This window comes from Peromyscus leucopus, chromosome 19, assembly GCF_004664715.2.
Source record: "Peromyscus leucopus breed LL Stock chromosome 19, UCI_PerLeu_2.1, whole genome shotgun sequence".
NCBI lineage: Eukaryota > Metazoa > Chordata > Mammalia > Rodentia > Cricetidae > Peromyscus > Peromyscus leucopus.
The window spans coordinates 27,938,267-27,955,336 of NC_051079.1; the positions used below are offsets into that span (position 1 = coordinate 27,938,267).

Here is a 17,070-nt window from a genome sequence, read left to right on the forward strand (position 1 = left end):
GAGCTTCCTGTTGAGAAGGCGGCCATCGCCAGTGTCAAGGATTCACTCTTAGCTCCTCCTTCACTGTTACAGAAGGCAGGGCTCTGCACAAGGCCAGATCTGTTCCCCAGCCACTGTCCAGGCTCCATTCCCACCTCGATGCTTGGTTAGTCTCGTTCCACACCTGACCTTAGGCTGCAGTTGTCAGGTTTATTTTCCAAAGACTCAGAAGTAGGAAGAGAAGCTAGGAAGTGGCTTGTTCTAAACCTCGGCTACTTTTCCCAACTGAGGAATGGTTACAGTGCCAAGAACATGTTGGAGAAGCTGCATCAGTCTAGTGAGAGATTCTAAGGCTTCTAGTATTTAAGTTTTCAACAATAAATGCACCACTACATGTTCACCTCAACAAAAGTTACATGTTTTACAGGAATGTAGCCTCCCTCTGCTTCTCCAGCTGTTTAAAAGCTGAAAGCTGGTAGATTGGGACAGAGAGGACCCAGTTTGTTAAGCTAGTGTTCATAGTACCATCTCCCTCTATGAGAGATTTAGCCCAAATCAATGGGCTAATCAGGTTGTCTTTAAATTGATGTGTCCTTGTTGCTACAAGCTTGCCTCCTCATGGACATCATGGCATAGCCATGTGTTGACCACCTGGCTTTTCAGAGCATCTTGGTGGTAGTTCACTCTGCTTCCCACTCTCATTTAACATAGCCTTTTCACTCCCGCTTGAAGTTCTTACTAGATGGAACTGTAGGAGCCCAGGTTTCCTGAAGGTCCTCATCCAGTGGATTCCTCTCTGAGTTCATAAGGGCAAGTAGCACTAAAGGGTAAGAACACTTACAACTAGAATAGGTATCTCTACCTTCAAGCAGTGTGGGATGTGCTGTGGGGGCTCGGAACACCAAGAGGCCATAGACAGATGGCTCACTTATGTTTTTGGGGTGGATAATATTGGCGTCATCAACATCCATACTCTTTGTGTAGACAAAATGCCCTAAACTGGTGGATTTGAAAATGAGCTTCAAATGGGGTTTCATCTAGACTAGACAGATTGGAAAATGCAAACTTTCAGGCAGGGTTGTGGCTCAGTAGTAGAGTGCTTGTGTGGCATGTACAAGGCCCTGGGTTCAGTCAGCAGAGCTGCAAAGACGACATAGACTTCTCTTTCCTCCCAAAGGACACGTAAGTAGGACGTGCTCTGTGCTTACACTTCTTTATCACTCTTCTCTTGCACTTGGCTCTTCATCTAGTACTCTTATGAGAATCATTCGTATTTGAATTATGTTGAGGAACCCACGGCGGTTTCTGTTTGTTGTTCACAAGGAGAGGTGGCGAGAACAGCAGTGATTAGACAGGGAATGCTCTGTGTGGATCTGGGGTTACGGTCTACTGTTTGTAGGGTGCGCACATTGAATCTCCAAACTTTACTCTGAAGTAGGTTTAAAAACATATGTTCTTTCTTGTTATTCAATAATATGAGCTTGTAGTAGACTGTTAAGGAAAATATAGCAAAATAATTTTCAAAAACAGTAAAACTAATCTGTAAGCTCAGAGATATTTCATTCTTGAATTGTTTATGATGTCTTATATGCATGTTGCCACTATCACTATGGATTTTGACTTAATTAGCATTATACTAAATAAACTTATTTCCATTCTGTTTTAAAAATGTACAAGAATTTTTCATGTCATAAAAATTACATTTTGAAGCTGGGCGGCGGCGGCGGTGGTGCACGCTTTTAATTCCAGCACTCGGGAGGCAGAGCCAGGCAGATGTCTGTGAGTTTGAGGCCAGCCTGGTTTACAGAGCGAGATCCAGGACAGGCACCAAAACCACACAGAGAAACCCTGTCTTGAAAAGAAAAACCAAAAAAAAAAAAAAAAAATACATCTTGATAAAAATTTGTGATATTAACATTCCACAATAGGATTCTATCCTAATTGACTTTTACGGTGCTTTCCATATGTTTGCTATTTTGAGACCTAAACATGCTTGTACATCAGCCCTTTCATATGTCTAAAATGTTCTCTTTCTTTCTATTTTGTGTGCATGGGTGTTTTGGCTGCACATATATCTGTACATCACATGCATACCTATTATCCACATTGGTCAGAAAAGACGTTGGATACCCTGCCACTGTAGTTACAAACAGTTGTGAGCCACCATGTGGGTGCTGGGAATTGAACCCAGGTCCTCTGGAAGAGCAGCTAGTGCTCTTAACTATTGAGCCATCCCTCCAGCACCATGAAATGCTTTGTTTAGGGTTTATTTGGCCATGTTGATTGGTGCTTTCTCACAGGGTGCTGTGGAGCTGGTATAGATTAGCGTGTTGGTCCTTGATCCTTGGAGAGAGATGGCAGGGCCCTTTATGCTTTCAAAATTAATATTCCTGCATCATAAACTCAGTGTGACGATTAATGTTGAGCACAGTGTCTGTCATCACTCTTGTTTTAGTTCTTCCTATCACCTGGCTAAATGTGTTACTGAAAAAAAAATCTTTTACTGGGCATGGTGGTATATGTACTTCAAGACTGAAGTAGGAGGATAGAGAGTTCCAGGCCAGGCTGGACAGCATAGTGAGACATCGTCAAAACCTAAAATAACAACAAACAAGCAGAGCAAGGAAAAGTCTAGCGGGGGGCAGGGGGGAACAACACTGGATTGACAGAACTGCTCTTGCAGGGGACAGCAGGGAAAATGAGCAAGGTAGCCATTCTCTCCGTCTTAAAGCCCTCTGGGGGTAGTTCACTTAATTCTGGTAGCTGTACTTCTCACTGGTAGTGCCACAGGAACTTCCTAAACTGCTGTTTATAATACTTAGTGGGATATGAACGGGAGGCACAAGCAGTATAAATTTGTTGATTTTGTAAATGCCATTATTTAACACAGAGATCATGCTTTTCAGTAAAGGGGCGGAGAGCAAATACTTGCATTTTGCGGAACTGTTGAGTTCCTTTATTGCATTAGTGTGAAGGCAGCCATGGACACCATGGGAATGAATGGACAAGTGCTACCCAGTAAAGCTTTATTTTTCCAGAACATGCAATGGCGACATTTACTCATGGACTGTAGTTTGTTAACTCCTTACTTACTAGATGGTGAATTTTAAAACCAGTCCATTAGAATGGCATGGGATTTTGGCAGGGGGAATGGTAAGTGACACACAAATGGCTACCACTTATAGAAATAGTATTTTATGTGTCTAGGTTTTAACTGAGCAAATGGAATTTAAAAGTATATAGTTGAGAAGTAGGAGAACCAGTGGCCAGCATCCTTGGCTCCTGCTGCACTTGCTCTGTTTCTCTGTCTAGCCGTATGCAGCCCCTCATGTGAGACTAGAAGGAATTCTGTCAGCAGTCCCCAGCATCTAACCTGTCAGAGTCTTTGCATATTCATTCTCTGTGAATGTCCACATTAGAACAGTCAGTGCTTCCTCAAGTACCTGTGCCCAGTGCTGGGTATTCAAGGGCCACAGGCTTTGATGGCTCCAGCTTCTCAGGGTCAGGCCTTTAATGTGGTACACTGGCATCGCAAGGAGATTCTGAAACAAGCAGAGCCACTCTGTTGTTTCTCTTGTATATGCTCTCCTTCTGTAGGCTGCCATTCAAATCAGAATCCTTTATGATACTTTATTAAAGCTTGTCTTGATTTATGAGACAAGATGGAAGATCAGGAGAGGAGATGGTCAGGGATGCATTACCATCTTTTTGTATTTGCCCGATTTTGTCCCTCTGATTCTCGATTCTCTTCATCTCTGCCTTGGATCCCCTTGATCTGCCAGGCGGAAAAGAGATTTATCCTTGAAGATCACTGTGGAAGCCTTAGTGGTTAGCATGGCCACCGTTTTTTAAAAGGCTTCTAAACCCTTCAGCTTTTATTATCAAAGGTCCACATTCTCATGAAAACAGTAAAGGGCAGGAAAGGGGATTCCCCCTCCCTCTTGCTTCCAGTCACCTTCGGCCTTTTGCTGTTAGAACACCCACAGTAGAGAGGCAGGAGGGGGCAACCATTGGTAACAAGGATCCCTTTGGGATCAGAGCCATCCAAAGGCTGCCAGGTCTCCCCTGTTGGGTGGCTTATAAATAGAACATTTCCCCTTTTAAACCTGAGAAGGGTGGAAGCATTAATGGGCACGGACGCCTGGCCTCCTGTGCGCTGGTCCACGAGGCAATCAGCTGAGTGCACCTTCCCTCCGGCTTTCCACCCTGCTTGCCAGCGATGGCCTGAGGTAGACTCCTCCACGCTGCCTGCTCCCCTGGTGCCCTCTTGGCCCTTCCTCTTCTTCCTGGCCCATGCAGGTTTCTGTGGCAATCCCTTTGGTCTTCTGAGGCTCAGTTAGAGTCAGGCAAGGGGCTGTGCAGGTACTGGCTCTCTGCACTTTGCCTTTTGTTAGGGACCCTGCTAGTGGCATGGTTGCTGTGGCTGCATTGAGCTAGAATTATATTTAGTAAAGCAGTGACGTCTTAACTCTAGAGTGGCTTAGCTATGGGCAGAGTCTGGCGAGACAGGGAAATACTCCTCAGATACCTTACGTTCCCAACTGTTTTGTGTGATGAGACCAACTTCCAAGGACAGTATCTGCAGTGGGATTCCTTGAACTTGCCAACAGGGCTTCTTGAACTTACCCAGACAGTCAGAAGTCTTTATGTCTATCCTGGGAGATATTTCAGAAATCCATTCTTAGCTTCTGACTGACATGTAACTTTGCCACGGCCTAATGTCTGCCTTTCCCTCGTGATGTGGGCTCTGTACTGACAACAAGCTACAACTTGGATGGTAGGAACTACCTCCTGACACCCCAGATTGGGCCTCAGTCAGGCAACATGGTACAGGGCCCTAGATAACTCTTTAACCCTAAAGCAAGGGGTAGTTGAGACAGAGTTTGAAAAATTGTCACTACTCTCACCAAGTCCAGGCTTTCAGTTATTATAGTCAATGCCTATAGAGTTCATACTACATATGGGATGGTGCACTGAGTGTTTGACACGCACTGTATTGCTTGATCACTATTATAAGAGCCATATAAGGGAGGTAGTATTGTTTAGACCTCCTTTACAGATGTCTGAGGCTTTGTCTAGGTGTATACTTATGACCACTCAAGTCATTTCTCCCCACCCTGGTCAAAGATTTCAGATTGTACGTCTTACTACATGTATGTAAGGCTTAGCAAATGCTATGAGGTGTCAGTTGGGGTAGTGTTGAGGCATGTATAGGAGTTTTAACTCTGAAATACTACGTGGATTGGCATCCAGATGCCATTGCTGTAATATGTGACCTTGGGAAACTCTGGGCCCCAGTTTATTTGTCGGGGGGACTGGCTTTAGTACATACATCTTGATTTACCAGGTACATTAAATAAAATTGTAATGGATAACCTTTCCTTAGTGGTAGCAGGTCCCATCAATAAGTATTGCTCTTTGCTGTTGTTATTATTAGTAGTAGCATCCTTAATCTCTTAAGCCTGTGTGGATCTCTCAACTTCCTTAGAGTGTCTTCACAGGCATTGCCTCATTTCGTTTCCCCTAATTCCTTCCTCTTAAAGGTGAGGAGGGTAGATAGATAAAGGCTGTCCATCACATAGCCAGTGTGTGGTTGGCCCCAAATCTGAGGCTTTTGAGTCTGAATGTCATTTCTTTGTTCACCGTTGCTGCCTCAGAATTTATTATGACAAAAAAAAAAAATTCAACAATTCCTGAGGCATCTGGAGGTGGAAGGTAGGTTTTAAAAAGGCAGGAGACAGGGTCCCAGTAGACAGAGGCATTTGACTCATCGTTTGAAATACTTCTATCTTCATGGAATTTTATTGGTTCAGAAGTCAGTACAAAAGCCCCTGGGCTCTTTGGACTAAGACACTCTCAGGATGCCAGATCCCCTGGCAGGATATAATGGTCCTGCTGATGCTGGGCATTGAGTGAAATCTTGTTATTTCAGTGTTATGTCCTGGTTTGAAGTTGAAGTCCTACAGAGGAACACTCTTTCTAATGGCAGATGTGTAGCGCCCAGCTATGTTCTGCGACATCTGACATAGTGCCACCTGGGCCTCCCAACTCTTTTGAGAATTGGACCTCTTTTTGCATCTCACCTAGGGCTTCCTTGATTAGACAGAGAGCTGAGAGGTTTACTGCAGGCAGGCAGTGATTTTTCTTTTCCTTCTATTTATGTTTCTTTCATTACCGTATCTCTCTTTCAGCTCATTTTTCTGTTTGTACTCAGAAACTGGAAAAGGAGGGTCTGTGGCTGCGTATGTAGCAGGCAGGGAGGGAAAGTTTTGATTGTCAGGGTTGTTGCCTAGAGGCCAGGCCATGAATGGCACCCTGTGGGTGCTCCCTGACTTGTTCTTGGAATGCATGTATAGGTTCCATTGTATTGTCAGCTGCTCATCCCTTAAGGGTCTTTGGAGTGTTGAAGACCTTTTCTCTATTGGTTCTTGGTCTTTTGGCTGGAGAAATATAAATTGTACGTGTTTCTTCATTCAGAAAACATTTATTGAAATAGAATTACAAGTCAGCCAGTGGAGCCTCTGCCCTCATAAAGCTGGTACTATTGTAAATTTTTTTTTTTTTTTTTTTGAGACAGGGTTTCTCTGTGTAGCTTTGCGCCTTTCCTGGAACTCGCTCTGTAGACCAGGCTGGCCTCGAACTCACAGAGATCTGCCTGGCTCTGCCTCCCAAGTGATGGGATTAAAGGCGTGTGCCACCACCACCTGGCTATTGTAAAACTTTTAATTGAAAAAATTTAACTGATATATAAAAAATGCAAAATGTGCATGTTAAATGGGCTACTGTGACTTGTATACATTTATAATATGGAGGCTATACTCTAGAGAGATTGACAACAAACTATAAATAAGTAGATCAGGGTATATTTTCTGGTAGAGGCAAATCCCATGAAGAAATGTGAACTAGGGGCCAGAGAATCAGGGAAAGGCACTTAGGTCAGATGGCTAGAGCCCTCCTATGAAGTGACTTTTGAGCAGAAACCTGGAGAAAAGAAGGTAGGTTACATGTGAGAAGCTGACAGATGAGTATTGCAACCAAAGGGTCACCCACATACAAACACACTAAGGAATAGGGAATGAGTGGAGGTCTAGGGATATTAAAAGGGACCATTGGGACTGCATGAGAGGAGGTCTAGAGGAGAGTGGCCAGGTAGGCTGGGACTAGACCAGTGAGATAATGAGATAAAATTGTGTTCTTAGCAAAATTAGCCCCTAGAGAGAGGGGGTTCTCAATCTGTGGGTTGTGACCTCTTTGGAAGTTGTATGTAAGATATCCTACATATTAGATATTTATATTACAGCTCATAACAATAGCAAGATTACAGCTATGAAGTAACAATGAAATAATTTTATGGTTGGGGTCACTACAACATGAAGAAATGTATTAAAGGGTCGCAGCATTAGGAAGGTTGAGAACCACTACCCTAGAGCATTGTGATGAGATGAGGTGGATACCTGTGCTGATTGTCATTTAAAAAGTTGACCCTGGAGGCTGGTAAAGAATAGACTCTAGGGGACAAAAGTAGAACCATCTAGGAAACGATTGTAGCAGTCCAGGAAAAGGACTCTGCAGGCTTGGGTTCTGGTGTTAGCTATAAGTATAGGAAGAAGTGGCTGGTTTCTTGCTGTGTTTTTTAAGTTATTACTTACAGGACTGGCTGAGGGATCGGGTACAGGTGTAAGGTGGTTTTAGGATATGAAAGCAAGCAAGGATAATGTTACTGGAACAGAACATCTTGGTGTTAGAATATGCTACCTACCATCTAATCCTTTCAGCTGACTTGAGTATAGCACCAGCTTGGGGCATGTGAGACATTAGCTTAGATATGTTCATTATGTGTCATCTCTATTGCTTGCTTTTACATATACATCACTGTCATTATCATTTTTCTTTAATTTCTTTTTTAGCCTCCACTTAAGATGTAAATATATCATGCAGTATGTTTTATGTCAAACAGATTTTTAATACTCAGTACTTAGGTACCTAAATAGCTCTTAGAAATATTTGTGAACTTCTTGGAATCATTCCATATACCACAGTGGCATAATCTCATATTACGTATTAAGACCCAGTATTTGTGGATCCTTCATATCTTGTAGGGAAGGTAGTAGTGAAGATGCTGACAGTTGGTTGAGTTAATAATCATTTTTGTCTCTGGCAATGATAGTTTGGGTGCTGGGTCCTTTTCAAAGGGTTCCCCACCTACGAAAGCACAATGTGTAGGAAAGGGCTCAGGATTTGTGTCACAAGTGTACCTTACTTCTCTTGACCTCTGGAATTGATACAAGAGAAAGGGCAGGATCTAGAAACCAGATCTCTTGCTCTCCAACCTTTCTGACTGTTGAGTGAATTCCAGTAGAACATAGAACAGAAGAGAATGGACTTGAGTCAGGCAGGATTAAAATCATGGTTCCCATCCTTACTGACCCAATGACCTTACAAAAAGTCCTTAACCAACTGAGCCTAAGTTTCCTGTGTGGGGAATAAGATGATGATGATGATGATGATGATGATGATGATGATGATTTGCTTTTAGTGCATAGCTCCAAGCAATATAGTCTGTCTTGGTAAGTGTTGGCTACTGTTAGCATTATTATCACTTAGCTTCATGAGCCTGGTTTTTCTCATCATTAAAATTTAGCAGATATGTTGGAAAAATCAAATCAGCTGTAGTTTATTAATTTATCTTCTAAAACTGTAATGTATTATCCCTCATTAGTGTGAAAACACAGCAAGCAGTTATTAGTGAGAAGAGTCACAATATTTACCCCATGGGATTATCCTAAGAATCACATGAACATGGGTAAAAAAACTTTCATCTGCTGCAAAGTTTGATTGACATATTAGCATGTAGTAGCATCTAATGTTGATGGTATTGGAAATCATCAGTATTTATTGAGCAGCAAGTAAACCCCAGTTGATATCCATTTCACTTTATAACACTTGGTGAGTTGTTCCCGTTTTACAGACAGGAAGGTGAATGGTATAGGGATGAAACATCTCACCTAAGTCACACATTCAGCCATAGGTAGCAGAATTCTACCCTGGGTCTGTTTGGCATTAAAGCTCTTCATTCTCTTTGAGCTCTACACTCTTTATGTCTATGTGGTTTCATGAGTACTAAAGTTGGTTTGCATTTTTTGAATGCATGCTGGCCAGGGAGCAGAGGAAAAATCTGGCCTTGGATATGGGGGGCGGGGATTGGAGCAGAACGATATCCTGGGGTCTTGCTCAGAACTGTGGGGAATTTCCAAAACAAAGAGTTTATATCTAGATGATTGAGAAATATTTTGCCAGTTTTCCTTAGGTCCTACTGGAAGATTCTGATTGCTGCTATCACAAGTATAACAGCCCAGGGAGCTCCAGGCCCCTGGGTATTCATATGATTTCAGAAGGGTCATGAACCTCATTGTTCCTTCCTTTGAATGTACAAGTGTTCCCTCTCACATAGTTGTCCTCTCTGTTGCATGCTTTGACCAGCACAGGTTTTATTTTTCTTTTCCTTGAACTCATTTTTTTGTGTGTGTGTATGGGGGGAGAGTGGGGTGTGTGCATGTATTATAGTATCACTTTGTATTGATACAGGAAAGAAATGGTTGGATCAATCCAATAAAAAAAATAACCTTTAAATCCTCGAAAAGGATGAAAAAGCCAAAGACAGGAAGCTTCAATAACCCTCTACTCTCATAGGGTTTATCACTTGGAATGTAAAAGGTTATTTTTACTGTGCCACTCTGCCCCTCAGCAACTCCCCCTGATTCAGTTGCTAATTGATCTAACCATGAATCCAAAGTGAAAAGATTCTTCCTTTCTCATTTCATGTTCAGCACTAAAGTACACAGTAGCAGAGATACAGTAGTGAATGAAATTAATAGAGATTTTTATGAACCATTGTCTTCATGATTATATATTTTAATTTGGTACTTGCCATTATTTTTCAGAGTCACACAAATAAATATAAACTTGAAAGCTGAGCTGTCTATTCTGAGAGAGTATGATGAGACAAAATGGGATATTGCATTAGGAGGGGAGATTAAGGAGACTTTTTTGAGGAATTTATACTTAAGGTGAGTTCTGTATTAATTGGGCCGAGGGATTTAGGTTAGACTTATTGCTTCTATAAAGTCTGGAGAATGTGGTTCATCAGATACTGGAAGAATGCCAGTGTTGTGAGGTGCTAAGAGCTAGGGGAGTGACATATGAGGAGGCTGGAGAAGCAAGCTGGGGCTGGACCACAAGACTCCGCTGGATCATGTTCAAGATTTGGTTACCCCCTGGACAATGTTGACAGTGAGTTAGACCGCTAGGGCTCTAGGTTGAATAAATGAGCTAATGGTTTAAATATCATTGAAGCATAAGAATAAGAGTGCTATACCAGTTCCTTGAAGCAAGAAATGGGTGCAAGATGCTTTGGTTTTGTGTTGAAATCCTAAAATGAGTCTGGCTCATAGAAGGACAGCCATACCTGTGCATGGAGTTGAGTTCTTGAGGTAAAGGTATATGGCATCAAACCTATTGGGTGGATTGGCTCAGTAAAGATGCTTTAAGTGTAAGAGACCATGTGCATCTTTTAGACAATGAATGGATATCATTTGTTTTAGAATCGGTTGAACAAACCAAGTTTGAGAAGAGGAAACTAGGTTGATGGAATGTGCCATTGACGGATTGGAAGTAGGGAGGTAACATGAGTTTTTGTTTGTTTAATGAATGGGGACAACAAGGTAATGGAGAGATCATAGGAAACAAGAAGAAATATGAAAAGGCTAGTTCAGAGGTCAGTGTAGTCACCCTGGCTGCAGATAACAGAGGTAAGATTGCTATGTATGAGAAGAGATGTGCTACCGACCTCTGTATGCCCGTTGGTCCCATATGCAGCAGTAGTTTCAATCCTTTGGCACGCAAAGGGGAATCACATTGGGACCCAGGCAAAGCAAGTTGATAGTCAAGTCTTATTTCAGCCCCTATGTAAGCACAATTGGAGTGTTTCCTCCAGAGTGGAAGCTCACCCACCATTCTGTGCAGCAGCCTCAAAGGACCAGGCTCCTAGTAGGCAGGGGCTTTCTCAGACTCTGTCCTCTCCCACAATTCATTCTGTTAGGCAGATGTATTCGATGGCATTAGAATATGTTTGAAGATGTAACTACTCAAAGTTGAGAGGTTTTCTAGGGGAAAGGCAAAAGTGCCTTGCAAATGCTCCTCAGGGGTCCTTTCAGAGGAGACTGGGTGGCGGCAGGGGGTGGGTGGGGGGTGGTGCTGCTGCTGCTGAGGCCACCTTGGTTGTTTTCCCCACCCCTGTACTTCCTCTTCTCAGGTCAGCTTGGGTAGCTCATAACCCTTGGCACGCCCCCTCCTTTCTGAGTGTTTTAACCCTGCCATTCCTTTTCACTGTGATGGAGGGAGCCAGACAAAACTGACAAACACTAAGAGAACGATGGAAAGTTCGTGATACTTCGGCTGTGTAAGAGCGGTGGAAAGGAAGGGGTGCTCATGGTTTTGTTAGAGTTGTCACGTACACATACCACCACCACCACCACTGCTGCCGCCACCGCTGCCACCTACACAGTTTTTTGTTTTTTTTAAAGATGAGAGGAAGTTATCTCAGGTGAGGGACCAGAAGCTTACATCAGTAGGGTTTTTTAATTTTAATTTATTTATTCACACTACAACAGTGGCAGTTATATTAGAACTGTGTCTTTCTATCTGGACCACCAGTCTCTACGTTTTAGGCAACAAAAGGGATTGAGTGTATCTTACCTGGTGTTGTTCTTTCTGTCCCACTGTAGTAAAACAATTCTGATTCACCTACCTCCTCCTCCTGGAGTTCATGTTGGCACAGCAACCCAAGCTCACACCACTGTCAGGTACCCTTCTGGGTTTGCCCTAAGATGCACCAAGCTGACTGAGTGTGTCCCCATCTCTCCTGTTTCCCTTATTCTCACAGCGCTTCTACAAAGTGGAGTTGTGTGATCCTGGCCCTCTCCTATCTCAGAAAAGGAGATACAGAGACAAGGCTCCAAAAAGTTGCGATGAAAGTTCGGATGGCGGCACCTTTCTAACTTGGGAGGTCAGCCTGTGTCTTCTGGGTGCACTCTGCCAACATTAATTATAATGCATCAGTGTTGGCTGCTGATACAAACCTGAGCCCAGGGAACTTGAGGCTGAGGGACGATGAGAAGCCAAGTTTTAACTGCATCACAGGATGCTGAGCCTGGGAGCCACAGATCCTACATCAACTCATTGCCAGTCAAATTAAGGGAATGATGCAAACCTAGTAGATATTTAATGAGAGATTATTTCTGGAGATTATAAGGATACAGAAATTGCAAATAAATCCCTGACCTTTTCTGAGCCTTGGCTCAGTGAATGGGCTGAATCACCTGCTTGAGGGGATTAAGGACAGCCACATCCATCTGGCAGGCTACTTTCTCAGTCATTTGCAAACTCTGCTCCATGGTGATCTTGTTCCAGACCTTTTAGTGGGAATTCACTCTGCAGACCAGATCTCAATTGCTTAGATTAGGAACCCAATGGGCCAGAATCAGAACTAATGTTCTGCTTATGTAGATAGTGGGGTCCCTGTCACATTAGTGCTACTTAGTCCTAAGTAAAATAATATATAGTTGTTAATTATTAGTAACACAGTCATGATGTCAGCAGGAAATTCAAGTTGATGAGAGTAGAAATCAAACTGTGTGTGTGTGTGTGTGTGTGTGTGTGTCCGCACATGTGTAAGGAAAGAGGACAGAGACAGATGGAAAGTGCAGAGAAGTGGTGGTGCAATAACTTGTATCAGTTCTAGTTTAGAGAGTTGGAACAATGGTTGCTAACACGTATTTCATGAATTCTTGGGACCCTTGTTTGATGTGGGTTCCATTTCTTAACGTAATTTTGTCTGTTTACAAAACTAGGTAGGTCACACAATATGCAACTGTAATAAACTAGGCTTAGCAGAGTTGTCTTGAGCTTCTGTTTGGCTCTGCAGTATGTAAATGCTATGTATACTTGACAGCTAAGATATACTGATAAATACAGTATCATTGCCTATGTGAACAGAAGGCATTTTGCTTTAACATTAGTATAAAGGGAAACTGCTTGATTTTAACAAATTGGATAAATTGCACCAGCATAGGGAAAACCAATCCGAACACTGAGTGGTGGTGGTAGGCGTCTTAGCCAATTTTAAAAAAAAAAAAGTAGAGTTAATATAAATTGGTGGAATATAATTTTTTTCTGGATGTCTCTGGAAAGTTCCATTGCATCTTCTTTCTTCCATGTACCACTTGCCTAGGAATGACTCTCACTTCCTAGTTGACCCAGTGGGTTATCTAAGCACTGGGGCCTTCTCTCTCAGTCTCTAAGTTCTTTCCAATTTTCCAAAACTTTTGTTGATGTTTCTGGGGTAAGGAAGTGGTTTTTGTCCAAGATGAAGTTCATCTATGTTTAGAAGGAAACTGTGTTCACAAGCCTGTTCTTAAAACATCCAAGTTCAGACTCTGTCTCAGCAGCTCTCAGTATTCAGTGCACAATGGCAGTTCTTTTTCCCCCAGACTTCTGACCTCCATGCCTTTGGAAAGATACTCTGAAGTGCTTCCCAAAAACAAAGTAAAGGCTTCCGCTGACTACAGAATAACAGTTATAAATACTTTGGAAAATTCCTTAAGCACAAAAAGATAATTCCCTGCCTGACACCTACATTCCCAATAGCTGTGTTCTGAGTACTTCATGTAAGAGTAAGAATTGTCTCCTGCACATGCAAAGATGTCTAGTGTCCTTAGTCATCAGATGCAGACAAAACCATAGCAAGAAAACTCTGACACCACTGGGATGGCTATGATGATAAGAGGCAATAACTAATGTTGACAAGGATGTCTAAGGAGATCAAACTGATTCGTTCCTACAAGCTATGAGGACTGTATTGCTGGATAACCAAAGTTTGGGTTGAGGTTCTGTGGATGCCTCTTTATTGCTACAGTTTTCCCCTGGGAACAATTGATCCTGTAGGTTGTTTCATTTTCTGAGTGGTGCGGGTAGGTATTGGGACAGATTGAGGACCCTTTGCTCCCCTCCCTCATTGATGTGTCATGGAGAGGGACTCTACTGCTTCTGGGGCTCAGGTAGCTTCTTTGTTCTCAGGTGTTTCAAATGTTCCTCTGGGTCACTTTTCTTTCTTTCATTTTCCCCTTGATTTTCCACTTTTTCTAGTCATCAGGACAGAATTATACTTTAATTCAAAGCCATATTTAAAGTAGTTTGGTGATCTGTCCCGTAGAACAAGTCTCCACACATTAACTTGGCAACTTTGATCATATTTAGCTTTTCCAAGTCTCATGTTTTTTCATCTGTAACATAATTAAATAAGGATAAACATTTAAAAAAAATAAGGATTTTCTGGAGTTCCAAGACATAATCTAGGTAAAGCACTTACCCAGTTTGTTTTAAAGCACTTCCCATTTGCTTTATGGAGCAGATTGCAGGCAGTCATTCCTGTGGTTCCAAGTGGCAGGCATCCGTCACTTGGTGCTACCATTTCTTGTTAGAAACTGAGCCTAATGCCAAAGGTACTGTGAGAGCTAAGATAATACACACAGAACACAGTGTGTATCTGGCACATAGGAGGCTCTCTATCAGTATCACCTATTTTTAAATTATTTTACTTTCACTTATTTATCTTCACATGGGAAAGGGGAGAGAGCCTGTGACCACACCATGGGGTTGGTTTCCAGTGTGTAAACCTTACAGTGAGTTGATTTGCACAGGCAAGGCCTGACTGCCCTCCTCTTGTTCTTTCAGCTGCACAGTTGGACAGCATCGGCTTCAGCATAATAAGGAAATGCATCCATGCGGTGGAAACCAGAGGTAAAGTAGTCTAACAGATGGCGTTGTTCTCATGCAAGGTCATGCATCTGTGAGGCAGCAGACATGCTACCTGCTGCTTCTGATTTTAAGTAACTCATTAACTCCCCCGTGCCACTGTTGGTGTTTCTACCAGTCATGCTGGTCTGAAGCAGGGGTTCTCCACCCATTTCATGTCATCTGTGTCTCTGGTTGATCATGAGACTGTCTTACATGTATCCAGATAGAATTCTTAGACTTATGGAAACCAGTTCTAAAACTCAGTTATTATTAAAATAATTTCTGCAACAGACTGGTAGATATGCTTCTGTGTTAACAAGTCCTTTAGTAACTTACAGCAGTGGACCTCATAGCTAGCATAATCTGGAAATTTTAATATTGTAAACCTTCTTTACCATTGTAAGGAGTTATGAAAATATCTGGGATTTTGGATCATGTTGCAGGTACTGTGAATACCACTGTGATTAGTTGTCTCCATACACAAGAGAAAGAAATATGCAGTGTCAGTGATAGTGGAAAGAAAGGCTGTTTCCCATCTAGTTCGTAGATCCCTAGACTCTCCAGGGATGATTACCTTAGAGTCCATGGACCCCAAGTGAAGGATCTCTGCTCTGCAGACCTGGACCTGGGAGCCATCAAGGTCAGAGAAGGAAAGGCTAGCTGCCTACTCCACACTGGCATTTCCCAGGTCTATTGGAGCAGGGCACTGAGATAGGGGAGGCTGGTTTACTATAGTCTATCACAAGTCAGAGTCCTTAGTTCTGGCATTGTAGAGTCTTAAGTGCCCTGATCCTTTGTTGCTCAAGGAAAGCTATTAGCCATCTCTCCACTGAGACTGATCAGAACCATTGTCAGAGATTCAGTCTATTTATTCTACCTACTGGCCTTTTTTATTTGTTTGAAAGAAATTCTGTCTTTTAAAGTAGAGTTGTAACCTTACTAGTGGGGAAATAGAAAGGGAGATGGACGGACGGACACACACACACACACACACACACACACACACACACACACACACACACGGCTGGGGGAGGGGATGACAAAATGTGTCCTATTAGGGTTCTCTTTCCAAAGAAGTTATTTTAGCATGTGGAGAAGCTAGTTCAGTCGGTAGAGCATGGGACTCTTAATCCCAGGGTCATGGGTTCGAGCCCCATGTTGGGCACCATTTGTTGCTGGGGTGCTTCTCTCCAAGTTCCACCAAGCCCCGCAGTTCCACAATCCACATATAAAATAATCACTCAGACGCTTATATTACTCTCCTCTCTCCTTGTCCCGCCTATACTTCCTGTCTGGTCACTGGCCATCAGTGTTTTATTTATATAGAGCGATATCCACAGTAAAGGGCGGACATGGAGGGATTGGGAGGTGAGTGGAATTAGGGTGCATGATTTGAAATTTCCAAAGAATCAACAAAGAATTATGTTTAAGACAAAAAAGAAATGTGGTTTTTAACATCCCATTTTAACGTGCATTCAGTGAAAAATACAATTTACAAATGAACAGCTGGCCTGCTTGAGCCCGTTCTATGTCGTCCACTGAGGGATCATCCTCTGCACAGTCTCAGTGTGGTAACAGTGGCTCTCTGCTTTCTTTTACTTTCTTCTCTTGATTTTCTATTTGCCTTAGCACAATTCCTAAGTTTTTAACGAGCATATATTTCTAAGGTAATTTTCAAGAGTTTAAGTTTGTATTTTAAAAGAGAAGGATACAACCCAGTGTGTTAGTCTATCATCCCGCTGTTCAAAGGGCTGAGAGATTAGAGAGTTGGGAGTTAAAGGCCAGCCTGGGTTATAGAGTGAAACACTGACTCAGAAAAGACAAGAAAATAAGGAACGGGGAGGAGAATAAGGAGAATAGTTGTGGTTAACAAAGGCAGAAGCACACACTTGCAAGCAAGTACACTTGCTTAAGGCAGGCTGTGTGTCCATCCATTTTTAGCAGTCCAAACCAAGAGGGTAGCATACTCACTTAAAACTCTTCTCAGTGTCTATAATCACTGGAAACCAGTAGTTTGTAAGCCTTGTAGCCTACCAGAAGAAATTCTGAATATGATGGATTCATAAGAATCCAATGGAAGGTATAAAGAGAAATGACATGAACTTTGACATAAGAAGTTCACAGGGGAACTGGAGAGGAAGCACACCACTTCCTGAGAGGTTATAGATGTGACAGACTTGGGCCAACAAGAGGAAAGCCATTTTTAATCACTTGGTCTAAATTGTCCCCTGTTGGAGC

General features: G+C 42.5%; 1 protein-coding gene across 3 annotated transcripts in view; it reads left to right on the top strand.

Annotated features, from left to right (window-relative positions):
* Positions 1-17,070, top strand: part of Arhgap26 (Rho GTPase activating protein 26) — a 400,407-nt gene that overhangs the window by 224,586 nt on the left and 158,751 nt on the right. For all 3 annotated transcript variants that reach the window (XM_037197112.1, XM_037197113.1, XM_037197114.1), the window contains exon 13: positions 14,770-14,835. In XM_037197112.1, the coding sequence (XP_037053007.1) occupies positions 14,770-14,835 (66 nt within the window). The remainder of the gene's footprint in view (positions 1-14,769; positions 14,836-17,070) is intronic.